Genomic DNA, 22,029 nt, shown 5'->3' with positions numbered 1-22,029 from the left:
TATGTCTTTATCAGCAGCATGAAAACGGACTAATACAGCATCTGTTTCCGGAAGTCGCCGGAGTCTTTGGGCAATCCTGAGCTCCTTCTCCTGTTCTCCTTACGTGACTGCTGCTGGAATCTCTTCTGACAGACAGAAGGGGGTTGAGCACTACACAGTGTATTCAGTGGGGGTAATGGGTGTTATGAGCTCATCTTATTGAATTACTGTTACTGCTGCTTTTCCTCCTCAGAGATGACATGGAGGCAGATGGGCTGGAGACACGTCCCAGGGGAAGTGTGGCTGCAGTTGAAGGCTGGGTCCCAGGGTGGGTGCTGGGCATGTGCCAGCCTATGGGGGCAAGGTAGGGAGAGAGCCTTGGGAGGAAAACAGAGCCATGTTTTCTAATGAAGCTGCTGCAGGAAGGTTCCCTCCTGTGGGTCTATGCCCCAGCTGACTCCGATGAAGGATGGGGAAGCCACAGCTCCATGACTTTGATGGAGGAGCAGTTCCACTTTATTTCCCTGGACCTTCTGCTGAAGCTTTCCTTTGGGGATCTTCCATCTACCCACTTTCTGTTCTGCATTTTCTTCTCTCTCCCTCTCTCCTGGGATGGTAAGTTATGAGACTATCAGGCATAAATGTTTGCAATTGAAATGGCTGATATGAATAGACAAATCCATCAGGGTAGGAGGGCGACTGAGAAAGAAACTGGTTGGCCATTTCTGTCATCATGGTTTCCCTTGGAGCAACGGCTGCCAACCATCATATGTTTTTCTGAAGTGTGGGATGATTGCAGTGGATGATGTTATTTTGGGCAAATTCTCTCCCCATTGTAAATGGAACCTTGGCAAACTGAAAAATGATCTCGTGAACAAGATTTGTAAAGTCAGCTCCACTGTTTGCCCCATGATATAGTTTGGATATTTATCAGTGCCGAAATCTCATGTTGAAATGTAATCCCCAATGTTGGGGGTGAGGTGGGGCCTGGTGGGAGGTGGTTGGATCATGGGGGTAGATCTCTCACGAATAGTTTAGCACCATCCCCTTGGTGCTTTCCTCATGATAATGAGTTCATGGGTGATCTGGATGTTTAAAAGTATGTGGCAGCCAGGTGTGGTGGCTCATGCCTGTAATCCCAACACTTTGGGAGGCCAAGATGGGTGGATCACCTGAGGGGAGTTCGAGACCAGCCTGGCCAACATGGTGAAACCCTATATCTACTAAAAATACAAAAATTAGATGGGCATGGTGGCACATGCTTGTAGTCCCAGCTACTTGGGAAGCTGAGTCAGGAGAATCACTTGAGCCCTGGAGGCGGAGGTTGCAGTGAGCTGAGATGGTGCCACGGCACTCCAGCCTCGGTGACAGAGCGAGACTCCGTCTCCAAAAAATGGTGTGTGGCACCTCCCATCCCTGCTCCTGCTTTCACTGTGTGGTGTGCCTGCTTGCCGTTTACCTTCTGCCATGAGTAAAAAGCTTCCTGAGGCCTCCCCAGAAGTAGATCCCAGCATTATGCTTCCTGTACAGCCTGCAGAACAGTAAGCCAATTAAGCTTTTCTTCTTATAATTTCCCAGGCTCGAGCATTTCTTTATATCAGTGCAAGAATGGCCTAATACACCTCACATGCCCACTAAGCAGCATCTGACTTTCTGGAAGCTTCTTTGGTGTCCCTTCCTCAGTAAGGCATGTGTAACTTTTCTTCGTCTTTCCCTCATCCCCTGGTCCCAATATACTAGATGAAGAGGAAGACGCAGTAGCATCAGAGAGGAAAGAAAAGGAGGAAACGGAGGTCAGAGTGGAAGCAGGTGTGAGAGGGTCCAGCAGAAGAAAACATGGCTGCCAAAGTGTTTGAGTCCATTGGCAAGTTTGGCCTGGCCTTAGCTGTTGCAGGAGGCGTGGTGAACTCTGCCTTATATAATGTGGATGCTGGGTACAGAGCTGTCATCTGTGACTAGTTCCGTGGAGTACAGGACATTGTGGTGGGGGAAGGGACTCACTTTCTCGTCCCATGGGTACAGAAACCAATTATCTTTGACTGCCTTTCTCGACCACGTAATGTGCCAGTCATCACTGGTAGCAAAGATTTACAGAATGTCAGCATCACACTGCGCATCCTCTTCCGACCCGTCGCTAGCCAGCTTCCTCGCATCTTCACCAGCATCAGAGAGGACTATGATGAGCATGTGCTGCCATCCATCACGACCGAGATCCTCAAGTCAGTGGTGGCTCGCTTTGATGCTGGAGAACTAATCACCTAGAGAGAACTGGTCTACAGGCAGGTGAGCTACGATCTTACAGAGCGAGCAGCCACCTTTGGGCTCATCCTGGATGACGTGTCCTTGACACATCTGACCTTCGGGAAGGAGTTCACAGAAGCGTTGGAAGCCAAACAGGTGGCTCAGCAGGGAGCAGAGAGGGCCAGATTTGTGGTGGAAAAGGCTGAGCAGCAGAAAAAGTCAGCCATCATCTCTGCTGAGGGTGACTCCAAGGCGGCTGAGCTGATTGCCAACTCACTGGCCACTGCAGGGGATGGCCTGATCGAGCTGCGCAAGCTGGAAGCCGCGGAGGACATCGCATACCAGTTCTCACGTTCTGGGAACATTACCTACCTGCTGGCGGGGCAGTCCGTGCTCCTCCAGGTGGCCCAGTAAGGGCCCACCCTGCCTGCACCTCTGCGGGCTGACTGGGCCACAGCCCCGATGATTCTTAACACCACCTTCCTTCTGCCCCCACCCCAGAAATCACTGTGAAATTTCATGATTGGCTTAAAGTGAAGGAAGTAAAGGTAAAATCACTTCAAATCTCTAAAAAAAAAAAAAAAGAAACGGAGGAAATGGAAAAGGAAAGACTCTACTAGCTTCTTAGACAGGGATGGGGTGAGGTGGGGGGAGCTTTTATTTTTATGATTTTTTTTTTTTTTGAGACGTAGTCTCGCTCTGTCGCCCAGGCTGGAGTGCAGTGGCCGGATCTCGGCTCACTGCAAGCTCCGCCTCCCGGGTTCACACCATTCTCCTGCCTCAGCCTCCCGAGTAGCTGGGACTACAGGCGCCCGCCACCTCGCCTGGCTAGTTTTTTGTATTTTTTAGTAGAGACGGGGTTTCACTGTGTTAGCCAGGATGGTCTGGATCTCCTGACCTCGTGATCCGCCCACCTCGGCCTCCCAAAGTGCTGGGATTACAGGCTTGAGCCACCGCGCCCGGCCGGGGGGAGCTTTAAACTGGATGAGAGAAACGTTGTATGCATGTAGGTACATATATATATTTTAATACAATATCTTTTGTGAGGTACACACACAGAAATGCACAAGTCTTAAGAGCACAGTTGAAGTAATTTCAACAAAGGACTATACCTATGTAACCAATACCTCCATGAAGATGTAGAATATTTCCATTTTGCCAGGAATTTCTCTTGTATTTACCACCAGTCAGTCATAACCCCCATAGGCAACCACTGTGCTGATTTTTCTCACAGTGGGTTAGTTTTGCATTTCTAAAATTTTCCACTGTTTTGTATCTGGCTTCTTTTGCTCAGCATCATGCTGTTCACATTCATCCATAGTGTTGCAAGCATGGAGTAATTCATTCTTTTTTTAAATTGCTGAGTCGTATTCGATTGTATGTATATACCATAATTTTAAGCCATTTTCTCATTGATATTGATGGACAGTTGCATGTTTCTATTTTTTGACTATTATGAATAAAGCTTTTATGAATGTTTTTGTATAAGTCTTCCTGGGGACATATGTTCTCATTTTTCTTAGGTAAACACCTAAAAATGGAATTGCTGGTAGGTATGTATTTAGCTTTGTAAGAAACTGCCAAACAGTTTTCCAAAGAGATATCAATTTTACCCACCCAAAACTGTGTATGAAAGTTCTAGTTGTTCCCTGATCTTGTCAACACTTGGTGTTGTCAGGGTTTTTTTTTTTTTTTTTTTTTTAGCCATTCTAATGCATGTGAAATGGTGAATATTTCTTTGTGGTTTCATTTGCATTTCCTTGATGATTAATGATGTTGAGCACCTCTTCATTTGCTTATTGGCCATTTGTATGTTGTTCAGAAAGTGTCTGATCAAGGCTTTTGCCCAGAGTGTAAAGTTTTGATTTGGTCTGGACTGGCTTTCGGGTATTAAAATGGGACTTGCCAAGTGACTAGAAAGCTGAAGAATGTGCCTGGGATGCCACTGAGGGGCAGGGAAGGGGACACACTTGTAACAGAGGATGTTTGAAGGGAGGTGGCCAGAGATAAGTGGAACTACTTCCTGATTATAGACAGTTTTTGGGAAAAAAAACTTCAGTTAACAAAGGAGAGGCAATCTTTTAGCATCGTTCTCACAACCTTTGGCTTTGGGTCCTGGCTCTGCTGGTTTCTGTTCCTTGCCACCTTACTGGCATAACACGGACTCTCTCTGAGTCTCGGTTTTCTAATCTGTACCATGCCTTGCAGGCCTGAGAGGTTCAGAGGAAATAAGACATTTGCAAATGCTCAGGAATGTGTGACATTCTGCAAATATTAAATCATCTACTGGGGGCCGCCTCTCTCTGAGAGGAATACTGAAGAATCTCATTCTTCAGTATTCCTCAAGATGCCTTAAAGTTCTATTGAACAAGACCATGTTCTCCTCTTTACTTGAATAACCAATAGTCACTCCCCTGGGATGTGGAAAGAGTGTATTGTTTTCTGGATTATGTATCAATGCCTGTGAACCTGGCATCTCAGGCAGGTGAACTTCCTGTTCTTAGGTGGAGATTACTGGGCTCCCTAACCCATAAGATAATTAGCTGCTTTTATAGATCCAACTCCAGCTGATGAATAATTTTTTTTTGTTTGTTTTTATTAAGACAGAGTCTCACTCTGTCACTCAGGTTGGAGTGCGGTGACGTGATCATGACTCACTGTAGCCTCGACCTCCTGGGCTCAAGTGATCCTCCAGACTCAGCCTCCTAAGTAGCTGAGACTACAGTTGTGTGCCACCACGCCTTGCTAATTTTTCTCACTGTGTTGCCCAGGCTGGTCTCAAACTCCTGGGCTCAAGTGATCCTCTAGTCTTGGCCTCCTAAAATGATGGGATTACAGGCATGAGCCACTGTGCCCACATGAATTATTTTTTGTTTAGTTGAATTAACACACCTGAGACAAAAAAGTAAACTTGCATGCTTTTCATTAATAAGTTCCATGAGGAAAGCAAGTCATCCTCATTTTTGTTTAAATCAAGACAGCTACAGACAAGAAAAAGAATAGGGCATCAACACATTATTTTCTTATTTTAATTATCTCGAATAAAAAAGGATCAAGGAGAGGAATTTGATAATAAATAGGGCGAGGCTAGCATGCAGGCTACTGATGTGAACACAGTAACTTTACTGGAACTTTTCTTTTTGGGAAAATCTCTTCAAAAGGCTCCTAGATTAAAGCTCTGATATCCCTTTCAGTGTGTTGAATTCTGAATTCTGAAGCTTGCTGGTTGGAAGGAAGCACAGGTAATTTTTTTTTTTTTAATCCCAGGAACTCAGAGACTCAAAGGTTTTAAAGTCCTGTGCCCATGGCGAATTGCCAGCTAAAAGGGGATGGAGCAGAACAGGGTCCCTAGGTGTGGAGACCATTGTCATCAAGAGTCAGAAAATGGAATGGCTCTGTATGTAGGTCAGCGACCCCCTCTCTACTGTGAGGTAAAAAAAATTAAGGATGACCTAAAATCTACTGTGTTTAAAAAGATTGCAGAGAAAGTAGCTCTTTCTTGTCAAAGTGATAATGTTTATACTACCCGAAGCCAGACCTCCTCAGAGTATGACTTTAGGGGGACTCTTTAGAGCTGAAAAGCCATGGTCAAAACCTCAGGCCCTTTCGACATCTATTAACTTTTTATCCTTCAAGGTAGTTGGCTGTGTTGTTGTAGAGGTGTTCAATGGGACCTGCCAGCATATTCCATTATCATCATTGATATTGAAGGGATTCTAAGTCAGCTATTACAGAGTTCTGCCTGAAATGCTGGTTTATTCATCACTTATCTTAAACCTTCCCCCAATAATCCAGATTTAAATAAGTCAAGAGTGTCAAATTAAACAGTCAAAGGGAAAGATTCCCATAGAGCGACACAGAGAACAGAAAATGAAACAAGAAAGAAGAAAGAGGAGGAAGAAGAGGAAGACAGAAGAAGAGAGATTTTTTAAGTCCCCACTCTAATAAAAAGACATTTAAAAAGTCCTTATTAAACAATGGCCTGGGCCCGTATGATTTTTGTAAAACCAACGGAAGCCAGGATATTAGATTCTGTTGTGCAGCGTGTAAGCTGAGTAGCTCTGGTGGTCTGCAGGATGTTAGATTCTATTGTGCAGCCTGTAAGCTGGGTAGCTCTGGTGGTCTGCAGATGGCCTCAGCCCCTTATGGTGTCCAAATGTAAGCTTGTTGGCTTCTCTTCAGGAGTACTGTAAGGGTTCACAGCATTTGTGTTTATTTTGTGCTATGATTGGGTGCTGCATTCTCATTTCTTAGTAAGAAGCAATACTTTTCTGATCCTTTAAAGTGGGAGAGGAGTTGGGGCCTAAGGTATGAAGCAGACTTGATTTTTAAAAACCTTTTTATTTTAAAATTATTTTAGATTTTCAGAGGAGTAGGAAAGATAGCATAGAGAGTTTCTGAATATCCTTCACCAGCTTCTCCTAAAGTTAATATCCAATATTATTATGGTATATTTGTCAAAACAAAGAAATTAACAATGGTACAAGACTATTAACCAAACGGTTGACTTTATTTGGATTTTACCATGTTTCCCACTGATGTTCATGTTCATTTTAGGATCCAATGCAGGATACCATGTTGCATTTAAAGAACTTAATTTTGGGCCAGGTGCGGTGGCTCAAGCCTGTAATCCCAGCACTTTGGGAGGCCGAGACGGGCGGATCACGAGGTCAGGAGATCGAGACTATCCTGGTTAACACGGTGAAACCCCGTCTCTACTAAAAAATACAAAAAAAAACTAGCCGGGCGTGGTGGCGGGCGCCTGTAGTCCCAGCTACTCGGGAGGCTGAGGCAGGAGAATGGCGTAAACCCGGGAGGCAGAGCTTGCAGTGAGCCGAGATTGCGCCACTGCACTCCAGCCTGGGCAACAGAGTGAGACTCCGTCTCAAAAAAAAAAAAAAAAAGAACTTAATTTTGAACGAGAGAATAATAAATATAACCATGCATTTTGGCAAGGCGGGGAGGGAGGAATGGTGAATACCCTGACTTGGAATATCATCAAATGGGTCATATTTTCCATAGGATGTTTTTATAATGGGGAGTTATATTCTTGACTAAAGACATTATAGCAAGTAAGTAATAAATGACCAACAACTATGGAGATAAAGGAAAGAAACATCAAGCCCCCAAATGAATTTGAAATAGTAAAATACAGTTTCAATTCCCATAAAAGAAATACAGTGATTAGACATGAGGCCCCAGCAATTGCAGTCAGCACCTGCGTAATTCTATTTGGTAGGTGCTCTTCTAAGCAAATTAGCTATAGTAATTCATTCAATTCTCATAACCGTCCTATGTAGTAGGCTCAATTATCATCCCTATTTTACAAGTGAGAACACAGAGACCCAGAAAAATTAAATAACTTGTCCAATGTTGCACAGCTAGTAAGTGTTGGAATTAGAATTCAACCTGGGCCTCAAATGTGTTAAATATGTAAGTGTAGGCCGGGCGCGGTGGCTCAAGCCTGTAATCCCAACACTTTGGGAGGCCGAGACGGGTGGATCACGAGGTCAGGAGATCGAGACCATCCTGGCCTACACGGTGAAACCCCGTCTCTACTAAAAAAATACAAAAAACTAGCCGGGCGAGATGGCGGGCGCCTGTAGTCCCAGCTACTCGGGAGGCTGAGGCAGGAGAATGGCGTAAACCCGGGAGGCAGAGCTTGCAGTGAGCCGAGATTGCGCCACTGCACTCCAGCCTGGGCGACAGAGCGAGACTCCGTCTCAAAAAAAAAAAAAAAAAAATATGTAAGTGTAGATATAAAATTGTATCGTATGAAAATGTGATCAAACTTGAATGCATTCAATGCACAATTGAATAATTTTGCCTCTTTTCTTAGTATATAGAAAGACTTTTGCAATTGATTTGGTTGGCTTCCGTCCTTTAATAAAGCTGATACTTCTTTCTGTCTTAGAAACTTGCTGGTAGAAATCCGCCAGCATCCCATTCTCAACCTCCATGCATACAAGATATTTGACGTATTTCTGGTCTAATGTTTGTCACATTGCCATATCATTACCTTCCTCTCCCCTGAAACTGCAAGCACTTTGAGGGCAGGGACTATGTCTAATGCAGCCCAGCTTCAGCCCCTCACAGGGTTCAATAACTGGTGATTGAATGCTTGCAGGAATGGAGTCAATATTGGTTGACCTTGGAGCTGTGTGTTTCAAAATAAATGGAATTTCTATAATTTTTTCACAAGATGACACCTTTTCACATCCCAGCAAATCATCTATCAGATGAGTCAAGAACAAAAATTGCAAGTGAATGCAAGGTAGAAATTAATCCATGTTTAATTAATAATTGGAAAGAAAATCTCCTGGTGGAAAGTGGAGAATGCCTGCAGCTAAGGACAGAAATGTGTCACAAGGTTGGAACTTACTCCCCAGTATGATTGGCAACATTGGATTTCTCAACCTCTCAAAGGCCTTCTGGGCTCCCAGGCTGAGGGTTCTATGAAGAGGATCCAGGCAGAGCCTGGTGAGCTCTCTGAGTGGAGGAGATGGCACTAGAAGTCTAGGGATCCCAGGGCAGCTGGAGTTTGTAGGGTAGGGTGCTGGAGAGGAGAAAGCTTCACACAGAAAGAACTTTGCAGAGGGCCCCCTTGAGGATTCAGCTCAATACTAATTAGTGTGTGGGCATGAGGAAACTACCTAAGCTGTGGAAAGAACCACCTGAAAGGAAGGATTAGAACCGACTGAAATATGTCAAATATATTGTGTGCATAGAGGTTGAGAGTGTGGGCTGGTGGATTTCTACCAGAAAGTTTCTAGGACAGAAGTGGTGCAATGCTCATCACATGCACAGGTTCAGGAATAGTGGCTGTTCTCAGCAACCAAAGTGTGAAACCTTATAAATAATTAGGTATGGAGAGAGTACCAAAATGAGTTGTCTCAGTAGTAGAAAAACAAAATTAACCTTAGACTAACCACCGATTGAATTCTGACTAATAAAGCTTAAAAGCAAGACCCAAAAGGATCAAACTATTTCCAAGTAACTTTACATTCCAGGGCAGAGATCAAGAATATTGACAGGAATACAAAAATATCAAACACCCAATGAAATATAGAGAAAAAAAAAACACAAAAAAAATCAAAAGTGACCTAGAGGCTGGGAGCAGTGGCTTATACCTGTAATCCCAGCACTTTGGGAGGCTGAGGCAGGAGAATCATTTGAAGCCAGGAGTTTGAGACAAGCCTGGGCAGCAAAACAAGACCCCAATTCTACAACAAATAAATAAGTGACACAGAAATGACACAGGTGACAGAATTAGTAGGCAGGGCCATTAAAACAGTTGTTATAACTGTATTCCACTTGTTTGAGAAGCTAGAGGAAAGACTGACCATGTTAAATAAAATACAGAAATGTAAGTCCTAAAATTGGAATTCTGAAGTTGAAACTACAATGTTGGAGATAAAAATGTACTGGGTAAGGTTCATGGCATATCAGGTATTTCAGAAAAGAAGATCAATCAATCAATCAGAGAGACAGAGAGAGAGAGAGGCTGAGCAAAATGAACAGAGCATCAGTGAACTGTGGAACAATTTTAAGTGGCATAGTATATGTGTAATTGAAGTCCCTGAAGGAGAGTACTGGTTGTATAGAAAAAAATGTGAAGAAATAATTGCCAAAATATTTCCAAATTGGATGAAAAGCATATAAACTCACCGATCTAAGACACTTAATGAATTCCAAGCATAAGAAACATACAGAAAACTGGCCTGGCGTGGTGGCTTACACCTCTAGGCCCAGCACTTTGAGAGGCCAAGGTGGGTGGATCATCTGAGGTCAGGGGTTCAAAACTAACCTGGTCAACATGGCGAAACCCTGGCTCTACTAAAAATACAAAAATTAGCTGGTGTGGTGGCGTGCATCTGTAATCCCAGCTATTTGGGAGGCTGAGGCAGGAGAATCATGTGAATCCGGGAAGCAGAGGTTGCAGTGAGCTAAGATCATGCCACTGCACTCCAACCTAGTCAACAGAGTGAGACATCATCTAATAATAATAAAAAGGAAACATAAAGAAAACTACATCAAAGCACCTTATAACCAAATTGCTTAAAACCAGTGATTACAGAAAATCTTAAAGCCAGATAAAAGGATATTTATTAGATAGGAAAGAACAAAGACAAAAAGGGGATAGCAAATTTCTCATTTTAAAAAATCCAAGTTAGACGACAGTACAGTTATGGGTCTAAAGTGCAGAAAAAAGAAGAAGAAAATAAAAAACTGAACTGTCAACTCATAATGCTGTATCCAGCAAAAATGCCTTTCAGTTACTCAGGTGAAATGAAGACTTTTTCAAACATACAAATGCTGAAAGGACCCATTACCAGTAGACATACAGTGCAAGAAATGTTAAAGAAAGCCCTTTAAGCAGAAGGAAAATGATACTAGATGGAATTTTGGAGCTACACAAATACATGAAGGGAACTGGAAGTGGTAACTATATGAGTAAACACAAACACTTGTTTCTTATTACTTCAATATATTTAAAAGAAAATTCTCTGTTTAAACAAAAGTAATAACAATGTATTGCGGGACTTATATGCAGAAGTAAAATGTGTATTACCAATAATAGCACAAAGGCCAGGAGGAGAGAAATGGAAGTATACTGCCATATAGTTTTTATACTACACATGAAGTAGAATAGTATTACCTGAGGGTAGAATGTGATAAAGTAAAGATGTATACTATAAACCCTAAAGAAATCACTTAACACAACAAAAAGTTATATCTAGTAAGCCAAAAAAGGAAGTAAAATGAAATCATTAAAAATGTTCAGAATAGAAGAAGTTAGAAGAGAAGATAAAGAGACAAATAATAGATGAACCAAATACAAAAGAAATAGACATTTGCTTTGAACCTAACCGTATCAAAATTACATTAAATGTGAATGATCTACACCCAATTAGAAAACAGAAACTGTCAGATTGGATTTAAAAAAGCAAGACTCAATTATAATTTGCCTACAAGAAACCCATTTAAAAAATAAAGACACAGGTACGTTAAAAAATGGAAGGATGGTGTGGTAGGCAGTCTCTAGCATGGTCCCCCATTGAAGTCTATCTTCTGGTATCCATGCTCTTCTCTCCTCTCCTTGAGTGTGCACAGAACCTTTGATTTGCTGCTAACCAATAGACTATTGCAAAGGTGGCAGGAGATTGTTCTGTGAATAAATTACAGAAGATTATAACTTCTATCTTGCAAGCAGATTGTCTCTATTGTCTCCTCAGCTTGCATACTTTGATGAAGCAAGTTTCATGTTAGAGAGGTCCACATGACAAATGCTATGGTTGAAATGTTTGTGTCCCTCCAAAATTCATGTTGAAACTTAATTCCCAATGTAATAGTATCAAGAGGTGGGTCATTAGGAAGTGATTAGGCCCTCATAGATGGGATTAGTGCCCTTATAAAAGGGCTTGAGGGATTAAATTTGCCTCTTCCATTTTTTCTGCTCCTCTGCCATGTGACAATGCAGCAACACAATGCCATCTGGAAGCACAGAACAGGCCCTCACCAGACAGTGAATCTGCTGGCACCTTGATCTGGGACTTCCCAGCCTCTAGGACTGTGAGAAATACATTTTTATTATCATCACCCCTGGCTAAGAGTTCTCATTATGTTGCTCAGGCTGGTCTCAAACTCCTGGCCTCATGCAGTCCTCCAACCTTGGCCTCCCAGAGTGCTGGGATTATAGGTGTGATCCACTGCACCTGACCTAGACCAAAGAATATTACTAAAGATAAATAATTTCATGATGATAAAAAGGTCAGTTCTTCAAAAGGACAGAATAATGCTAAGCATTTATGTACCTAATAATAGAGCTTTAAATGACTTGAAACAAAAACCAACAGAACTGCAAAGAGAAACAGACAAATCCACAATTATACTTAGAGAGTTTGACACTCTTCTTTCAATAACTTGTAAAACAAGTCCAGTGAAAATCAGCAAGTATATAGAAATCTTAAACAACACTGTTAGGCAACTTGATTTAATTGACATTTATAGAACACACCATTGAACTACTGCAGAATATACATTCTTTTCTAGTATACATGAAACATTTACCAAGGAATAGCATATCTTGGATCATAAAACAATTCTCAATAAATTTAAAAAGGAGTAAAGTCATGCAAAATAAATTCTCTAGCCACAATGGAATTAAATTAGAAATCATATCTGGAAAATCCCCACATATTTGGAAACTCAATAACATACTTCTATATAACCCATGATTCAAAAAAAAAAAAGGAAAATTAGAAAGTATTTAAAACTGATTGAAAGTAAAAACACTCATATTAAAATTTGTGGGATTCAGCTAAAATAGTATGTAGTGAGACATGTATAGCACTAAAAGCCTATATTAAAAAACATGAAAGTTCCTGACTCAATGACAATAGCTTCCACCTTAAGAAACTAGAAAAGAAGAGCCAATGAAACCCAAATGTGAGCAAGAAAGAATAATAAAGAGTGTAGTGGAAATCAATGAAATAGAGAAAAACAATGAAACCAAAAGCAAGACTTATTAGGGGGAAAAGAAGATAAATTCTAGCATCATGAATGAGAGAGGTGATATCACTATAGAATCTACAGCGCTTAAAAGGATAATAAGGAACAACTTTATGGCAGTAAGTTCAACAACTTAGCTGAAAGAGGTCAATCTCTTAGAAAATACAACTATTAAAGCACTAAAATGCTCATTCAAAAAAAAAAAAAAAAAGAGAGAAAGAATCTGAGTAGCCCTATAGCTAGTAAAGAAATTAAATTCATAGTTAAAAACTTTATCACAAAAAGACTCCATGTCCAGATAGCTTTACTGATGAATTCTATCAAACATTTAAGGAAGAAATAATAATTTCACACAAGGTCTTCCAGAAAATAGAAGGGGAGGGACTCTGATACCAAAACCAGACAAAGATATTATAAGAAAATAAAACTACAGACCAATATCTTTCATGAACATAGATGTGGATATTAAACATTTTTCCAGTAAATCAAACCCAATAATATATAAAAAAGGATAACTCCTCATGATCAAGTGTGGTTTATCCCAGGAATGCAAGGTTAGTTTAACATTTGAAAATTAATCAATATAAAGTATTATATTAACAGACAAAACTTACACCATATGATTATCTCCATATGTGTAGAAAAAGCACTTGAGAAAATTCAATATTAATTTGTAATACAAACTGTCAGCAAACTAGAAACAGAAGAGAGCTCTCTATCTCTGAAAAAAGGAATCTGCAAAATTTTACAGCTAATATCATACTTAGTGGTGAATTAATGCTTTCCTTAGGATGAGGAACAAGAAAAATTGTCTGCTCTTACCACTTTTATTCAGCAGCGCACTGGAGGTTCTAGTCAGTGCAATAAAACAAGGAAAAGTAATAAAAGGCATCTAGATTGTAGAAGAAGCAAAATTGTATTTATTTATAGATGACATGATTGCTTACAAGAAATCCTATGGAATTCTACTAAAACAGTGAGTTTAGAAGGGTTATAGGATACAAGGTCAATATGCAAAAATAAATTATTATAAATTTTATATAGTAGCTACACACAATCAGAAATGGAAATTTAAATATACAGTTGACAACAGCATCAAAAAATGAAATCATTAGGGATAAATCTTACAAAATATATGCAAACCCTGTACCTTAAAAAACTATCAAACACAGCTGAGAAAAATTAAGGAAGAAATAAATGGAGGAGTATATTGTGTGCATGATTTGAAAGCCTTAATATTTTTATTTTTATTTTTCTCCAAATTGATTTATAGATTTGGACAACATAACCCAGCAGGCTATGTTGTAGAAATGGATGAACTGAATCTAAAATCCATCTGGAAATGCAAAGGAGTCAGAATAGCTAAAACAACTTTGAGAAAGAAGAACAATGGTTGAAAACTTATACTACCTGACTTCAAAATGTATTGTAAAGTTACAATATTCAAGACAGTATGGTATTGGTGTTAAAATAGGCAAATAGAGCAATGAAACAGAATAGAGATGAAGGGGGATGGCTCTGCCATGGCACCCTGGTGACCCTGCACATATCCACATAGGCCACAAAGCAAACCGGTACTGAATCTACATCTCGGCAGAACACCTGGATACTCTTGGGTTGGAAGCTTGTAAGGAGTTGCCATAAGGCCCTTGCCCCCTCGCCTGGCTATGTCCCCTAGGAGGTTGCTATAAGACGGTTTCTCAATGCCTTCTGGATCCTGAGGAGGCAGGGAGCTTCCTGCTTCAGCCCCTTCAGAATAGAGATACAGGCTATGAACCTCTCCGTTCAGATCTAGGCATGGCTGCTCAGAAATGGGGTATTCTTCAACTTGTGTTGACATCATCCAGCCCCTTTTGTCTAGGTGTTATCCTTTTTGGTGTGTGGGATAAAGATCGTGAGGAGCCAACACCACTGGCTACTCTTCCTTTCACTGTTTATGTAATAAAGTGGCTCCTCACGTCTTCACCAGGTGAACCAGTCAGACCTTGCCCTGTTTTGCACATGCATGACAAGACAGCTCAGAAATAAACTCATGCATATATAGTCCATTCATTTGTGACAAAGGTGCAAAGACCGTTTGGTGGAGAAAGGAAGGGTTTAGACGCACAAATACTTATTTTCGACTAACAGTGCTGGAACTGTCAGATATCCACATGCAAAAATAAATAAATCAAAAGCTTCAATCCATACTTCACATCATATTCAGAAATGAACTCAAAATGGATCACAGACTTAAATGTAAAATGTAAAGTTATGAAATTTCTAGAAGAAAATATAAGAGAAAATCTGTATGACCTTGGGTTAGGCAAATTTTTTTTTAGACACCATAACCCAACATAATCCTTAAAAGAGAAAAAACGGATAAACTGGACTCCATAAAAATTAAGAACTTCTGTTCTTCAAAACACATTGCTAAGAGAATAAAATCTAAGCCAGAGACTGGCAGGTAATACTTATCAATCACATATCTCACAAGAGATTCATATATAGAATATCCCAAGAAACCTCAAAATTAAATAAGAAAACAAACAACTCAATTTTGAAAATGGGCAAAAGATTTGAACAGACACTTTACCAAAGAAGATACAGTCATGTACCTTATAACAATCGTTTTAGTCAACAACAGACCACATATACAATAGTGGTCCCATAAGATTATACTGTACCTTTTCTATGTTTAGATACACAAATACTTCCTATTGTGTTACAATTCCCTACAGTATTCAGTACAGTAGCATGCTGTCCAGTTTTGCAGCCTGGGAGCTAGAGGCTAAACCATATAGCCAAGGGGGGCAGTGGGCTATGCCATCCTGGTTTGTGTAAATATACTCTATGATGTTTACACAATGACGAAACAACACATTTCTGATAATGTATCCCTGTTGTTAAGCCACAGATGACTGTATGCGGATGGCAAGTAAGTTCATGAAACAATGCTCAACATCACTAGTTACCAGGGAAATGAAAATCAAAACTATAACAAGATATGTCTACACACCTGTTAGAATGTGTACAGTTAAGGCCTGACCATACCATGTATTGGTGAGACCATGAAGCAACTGGAACATGCAGACATCGCTGGTGGGGATGTAAAACGGTACAAATTTGCAAACTAGTTGGGCCATTTCTTAGTTATTATTATTATTATTTTTTGAGACAGGGTCTCAACTCTGTCACCCAGGCTGGAGTGCAGTGGCATGAACAGGGCTTACTCCTGTGCTCAAGCGATCCTCCCACCTCAGTCCCCTGAGTAGCTGGGATTACAGGTGCATGCCAACATGCCTGACTAATTTTTGTATTTTTTGTAGAGATGGGGCTTTGCCGTGTTGCCCAGGCTGGTCTCGAACTCCTGGACTCAAGTGATCTGCCTGTCTCGGCCTCCCAAAGTGTGGGAATTACCGGCTTGAGCCACCGCACCTAGCCTAACAGTTATGTTCTTAATCATATCATGTGACCTAGCCATTCCAATCCTAGGTATTTATTCAAAAGACATAAAAGCATATGCCCATTCAAAGGCTGGCACACAAATGTGCATGATAACTTTGTAAAAGACCCAGACTGGAAACAATCAAATGTCTCCCAACATATGAATGGATGAGCATACTGTGGTTCATCCATACCACAGACCACTCACTACCCAGGAATAAAAGGAATGAACTGCGGATACACATAGCAACATAGACGAATCTCAAAATAATTATGTCGAGTGAGAGAAGCCAGATAAAAGACTGCAGATTCCATTTATACAAAATTCTAGAAAATTCAGACTAAGCCAAGTAATAAAAAGCAGATGCTAGGGATGGAGAATGAGGAAGGGGCCAGTGGGAGGGAGAACCGTGGGCACCGTGAGGCCACAGGGACAATGATAAATATCTGCCCTCCACGGACTGTGGGGTGTTGCACGAGTGTATAATCTGCGGAATTTACCAAATTGTACGCCTTAAACACGTGCGGCTTGCTGAATGTCAGTCATACTTCGGTAAAGCTGCTTTTTAAAGAGCATTGCTAGAACCTTGTTTCCTTCCTCATTCACAAGACTGGAGGGGGTCGACGTGGCCCTCTGAGTCCCCCCTCTGAACTCAGGTGACCTTTCTTAGGTGGGTCCCCTGGCTGGGTCCCTGAGTGCCCAGTAGCCCCGCCTGCCTGCATTGCTGCCCCTGCTGGGCAGGACATCCAGCAGCTTTGACAGTCGGTGGAGAAGCAGCAAGGGCGATGCGGTTTCTGAGAGCCGCACGGGTTCCCAGCGCTAAACGTGGGCGACTTTCCTTAATCTTCCCCTAGAGACAGAAGGCCACGCAATGACAACTCCAAGGGCAGGGGCTGGAGCATTTTGACTAACAGAAATGTCAAGATGACACAATGCAAGCCGAGAAACCCCAACACGAGTCCTGTACAAAGACACGTGGCCCCACTTCTTCTCCGAGCCCCGGAGCACCGCTGGGAGGGCGCTCTCCAGGGACGGGGTGCTGTGGGACCCCCAGATCCCGCGCCCGGGCGCGAACTGGCTGCGCGGCCGCTGGGCCTCCCTAGAGGCCGGCACAGCTCCGTTTCCGAGCGGGCCTGGAAGCCCCGCCCGAGGAGCTAACCATTTATGTCACACTGTGACAATTATTCTGCATAAAATTATCATTAAAAACCTTAATTTTTCAGCCTCCAACCCAGCCAGTGGCCTTTTAGCATCCCCGGCGCCGGCGGCTGGGCCGTGATCACCGCGCTCATTACCTCGGCGTGGCGCCTCCCCCGCGCGCTCGCAATCAAGCGCTAATTAAACCCGCGGGGGCCGGGGCGCGGGACGAGGGCCGGGAGGTGCCGGGTCTGGGGTCCCAGGTCAGGGGTCTTGGCTCTCGGTCCCGAAGCAGGGGCCAGGGTAGGGACGGGGCGGATGCGGACCTGGGGATCCAGTGTGCAGAGTCAAGGGTGCAGGGTCTCGGTCCGGAGGCGGGGGCTGGGACGGAGGCGGAGGCGGGGTCGGGGGCCTGGGGGAGTGGTCTGGTCTTGGGGTGGGGCGGGCGCCGCGGGCCTGACCTGAGGTCCTTACCCGAGCGAGGCGACCGTGCGGCAGAGGTGCAGAGGCGCCAGGCCCTCGGCGCTGAGCAGGTCGGGGTCGGCGCGGTGCTGCAGCAGCAGGCGGGCGCAGGCCGTGTGGCCCCCGAGGCAGGCCTCGTGCAGGGCGCCGCGGCCGCCGGGGCTGGCGTCCGGGTCTGCGCCGCGGCCGAGCAGGTATCGCACGCAGGCGGTGTGGCCGTGGGCCGCGGCGATGCACAGGGGCGTGGTGAGCTCGCGCTTGTATTCCAGGGTCCAGAGGCCTGCGGGGAGGGAGGTGGAATGTAAGGTCAGGGGGAGGTTAGTGGTAGGGGTGGTGGGCGGTGTTCGTTAAGGCGGAGGGAGGGTGAAGCGTCTCTTAAAGGTAGGTACCAGGTGGGCATGTAGGGAGAAGAGCACAGAATCAGAGACGCGCACAGAGACAGCAGAGAGACACACTGGGAAGGGACAGGCGGAGACAGAGGAAGAAATACAAAGGAGAGATTGAAGGCTAAAACGGAGCCAGAGAGATGGGGCGCCAGGTATTGAGAAGCAAGAGGGTTTTGCCAAATACGGGGGTGACTGGGAAATGGGGTCAGTTAAAAGCTGTCCAAGCAGGGTGCACGGTAGGCGAATTTAAGTGAGGAATCCACCCGTTCCAGGCCCTGAGTTAGGGCAGCTTGAAAGAGGAAAGTGGGTTGTGGAATTTTCCCGAATCCAGCACTCCCTTAGCTGAGCCCCAAACTTGTCCCTTTGTCATTAAGAAGAGACAACGGACAAAACAAACTGACCCACACATCACCAAGGTTGTTCAAGAAAAGGACTCAGAGAAAGTTTAGCTCTCTTGCAAGTGGCTGAGTTTTTAGAAGCACGCTTTGATGTGGTGGTCCACATTCAGCACAATTCTGGTTTGTTTCTTTGCGCTTTTTAGGGGTGTGTGTGTGTGTGTGCGTGTGTGCGTGTAGGGTTGCTCTTTCTTGAGGGATGAATGGAGCAGGTGCTATACATTTTTACTTCTCTGAAAACTTTGGCACTTTCAAAAAGCCCGTGGAAGGTTGTTAGCGGCCAGGAGCGCTCGTGGAAATGGGGGACGTAGTCCCTGGTGAATACACTTCAAGGGGCAGGATTTCACATGGCAGGAAGGCCTTCTGATAATGATGGAAGAATCGATACCGTGGCTGTAATGAGCCGCAGAGGAGACCCTTTTCACAGGCCACCTCCTTCCTGGGACCCATGCTGAGCAGCCTTGAAAGCCCATTCATTAATTACCTACCTGCAGGTGGTGCCGAGTTCCAGCCGCCCTGAGTCCCCAAGGCCCAGCCTGGAGCTTGTTGCGCACTCGGTGGGGGAAGGGGGAACTGTGGGACTGGCGTGGAATGGTGGTGGCCAGAGGCCCCGGGGACGTGGACCTGCATGGGTTTGAGCTGCCCTTCCCGGTGACGACCAGGTCCGATCTGGAGGGGGTGATGGATGGAGTCTATCTACACTGTTACACCCGTGGTAACAATCACCTACATTCCTGCAGGCACCAGCGCTTGGTTTTTTGATTCGATTCGGTTTTTTTGAGAGATGAAAACTACTTACTGCCTTCTCTGGGGAATGCTAAGTCCCCAACCCAGCCCCACCCGACCCTAGCAGGTCAGTCAACCCACTCTGGATTCCTGAGTCTTCCCAGGGACTGATGGGAAGAAGCCGCAGGCGGGGATCTAGCTCAGCCACAGTATGGGCCAGCACCGTCTCCGTGTCCTTGGCGATGCAGTCAGGAAGCCTGAATCCGCTTTCTGTAACTCCCATCCTCTGGTCCCAGTTCTGCCACCAGGAGGGACATGGATTAAGGCTTCTCTGCATGTTGTGCGTCCCTCTAAGCATCGGCTCACCCATGTCAGTGCTCTCTATGACTGTGGGCTGGATGGGCCGGCATTCCATCACGGAGGGGCACTGAGGTGGTGGCCACTGGGGACCTGCTCCCTGTACTCAATTCCCCACCAGGGGAGCTGGAATTGGCCACCGGGAAGTCTTTTCATGGGAGAGCACATGGGGCCACTGTTTTCAAACAGGGTCTGGTCGTTTCTGCTGCTGGATCTGCTGCAGGGCATTCAGGTGGCTGTGCTGAAGGAGACTGGAATCCAGGCAGCCTGAGCTTGCCTCCCTGTCTTCCCAGCCTGTGTGGAGGCCTCGGGCCACTACTCACGTGGGGGCTGCGGTTTCCTCAGTAGCAGCCCACATCCCTTCACTGTGGGCGTGCTCCGGCGTCCTGTTGTCCAGGTGTGCCCCAGGACAGCAGCAGAACTTAGGGGTGGGAAGATTCAGGAGGGAAAGAGGAACCTGATTTTGGATACAGAATGTGCAAATGATGGGTGAACATGACTATCTATTTGAAACTGTGACATTTGTGGGTATATGTCCAGGGCTGCAGTTGGTAGTTTTGGCCTGGGATAGGTGAGGGAGAGGAGGCCCAGAAGGACTCGGCTGGGACATGCAGCCCCGACAGGAACTGCCATTTGCCTTTCCCATAGCCCCCACCGCCTCACTGATTGGCAGAAGCTGCTTGGCCCACTGACAATGTTCTGAGTTTATTCTCTTCTCCCATGTGAAGTATAAACAGAACTGTGTCAGTTCTTTGGAAGCCGACCTTCCTCATTCTTTGCCTGCCGGAGCTTAAGAATCAGGGACATGGGACACTGGCCACTGGCCACTGACCTCAGATTCTCAAATCCCATGGTCTGGCAGAGCTGCTGTAGATTCCAACACATGAACCTTCCTGGTAAATATGTTGCATCTGAGCCGGTGGCAGGTGGGGTGCCCGAAGCAGTGCCAGCCGAGAAAGGCCCGGATGCAGCACGGTGGTCAGCAAGCGTCTCCACATCCTGAATAGGCAGGAGGAGGAGAGGACCTCTCTCCACTTGGGAGGTCTGCTTGTCTGCCCAGCGCACAGTCACCATGTTCAAGCAGCAAGAGCACCTGCAGACATGTACGAAGTCAGGACCTCTGGTTTCTTCCCCTTTCCTTCCCCATTCTCGGGATTCCCTAGATTCCAGGAGGAGGATCTAGAGAGCCCTGGGGTCCTGCCTCTACTGATGCTGGTTGTGTCCCAGTCACCCTGCTGTAGCTGTGGCATTTGCAGATTCATAGAAGAACCTCACACAGAGCTGTGTGCCAGAGGCTGCTCCGGGCAGAATTGAAGGAGAGACTTTCCTTCTTCAGCACCCACCTCCCTGGCTGCCAGATGCAGGCACAGGCAGCTCTGCACCCAAACCAATGCTCCTTTGTAAAGACAAGAGGCACACACAGCGTCATCGGACAGGCATTCCCGCCAATCGCTGCTTTGCCTTTCCAATTGGATCTCTTATAGGCCATCACCTAAAACCTACACTTTAAAACTACTGCAGAGCAAACTTCATCAGATGTCCTTTTCTTGTATAGGTTAAACCCAGTGCCACTGTGCCCAGTCTACACACGGGAGCCTTACACTCCAGGAGAGTATTAGTAGCCCCTTAAAAATAAATGACTGAGCTTTAAAGAACAAGGGTACCTGACAGTCCAAACGTGGCTGGAGATTTCACCTGCCATTCCATCTCATCCTTATTGATCTCAAATACCACATTGGCATCCTGGAAGAACTGGTCCATGAGGGGCTTCAGATGCTCCAGGTCCCCTGCGACCAGGGCAGTGTGGTACTCCAGCACTGGAGACCCTGCTCTAGCTTGCGGCTCCTTCTCTGTCTTTTGAAAGATTTGAAGTTTTCCTCTGTGTGGCCCTGGCTGTCTCTCCATTACGATACTGTCGATTTCAGTTTAGGAACAGGAAAGATGGTCTTACGGAGTGTGAGCTATTTCTATTGTCATTACTCAATTGTCATCCAGTTGGGGCTCGATGGTGGTGTATTTATAACTCCTGTGGGCTCTGATGTGATAATGGTTACTTGATATGACCAGGGGCATGTGAGCACTGGGATGTTGCAGTGCTCAGCCACCCCCTTTGTGATGATATAGATGCTAATTCTGGAGACAGACCACATCTGGATAGCTCCAAAGCAGGTCTCCATGCACCGAGGGCAGACTCCCAGCACACATTTAATTGTGATGGAGTTGTTTATCCTGCTGTTGGGCAGATGATTCCCCAGTCTTAAATAGCATTGAATTTACCTGTTTATGTGGAGTAAGACACTCACTTATAAATATGACGTCAGTGACCAGAATACTTAGCAAATAAGTAATATCCTCTCAGATTTTTTAAAAAGTACTATATTTAGAATCTGGAAATAAAAGTCTTAAG

At 44.5% G+C, this 22,029-nt stretch overlaps 1 protein-coding gene and 1 pseudogene across 1 annotated transcript in view; one reads left to right on the top strand and one right to left on the bottom strand.

Annotated features, from left to right (window-relative positions):
• Positions 1 to 22,029, bottom strand: part of ASB18 (ankyrin repeat and SOCS box containing 18) — a 71,692-nt gene that overhangs the window by 29,125 nt on the left and 20,538 nt on the right. Inside the window, 6 exon segments of the mRNA XM_011929651.1 lie at positions 104 to 125; positions 1,981 to 2,053; positions 2,593 to 2,727; positions 17,127 to 17,258; positions 17,771 to 18,038; positions 21,287 to 21,409. Of these exon segments, the coding sequence (XP_011785041.1) occupies positions 104 to 125; positions 1,981 to 2,053; positions 2,593 to 2,727; positions 17,127 to 17,258; positions 17,771 to 18,038; positions 21,287 to 21,409 (753 nt within the window).
• On the top strand, positions 1,816 to 2,733 carry LOC105502923 (annotated as a pseudogene).

The sequence above is a fragment of the Colobus angolensis genome, unplaced genomic scaffold, assembly GCF_000951035.1.
Source record: "Colobus angolensis palliatus isolate OR3802 unplaced genomic scaffold, Cang.pa_1.0 Scaffold82, whole genome shotgun sequence".
NCBI lineage: Eukaryota > Metazoa > Chordata > Mammalia > Primates > Cercopithecidae > Colobus > Colobus angolensis.
The sequence above is the reverse complement of the archived record's forward strand: the minus strand, read 5'-3'. Positions and strand labels throughout refer to the sequence as shown.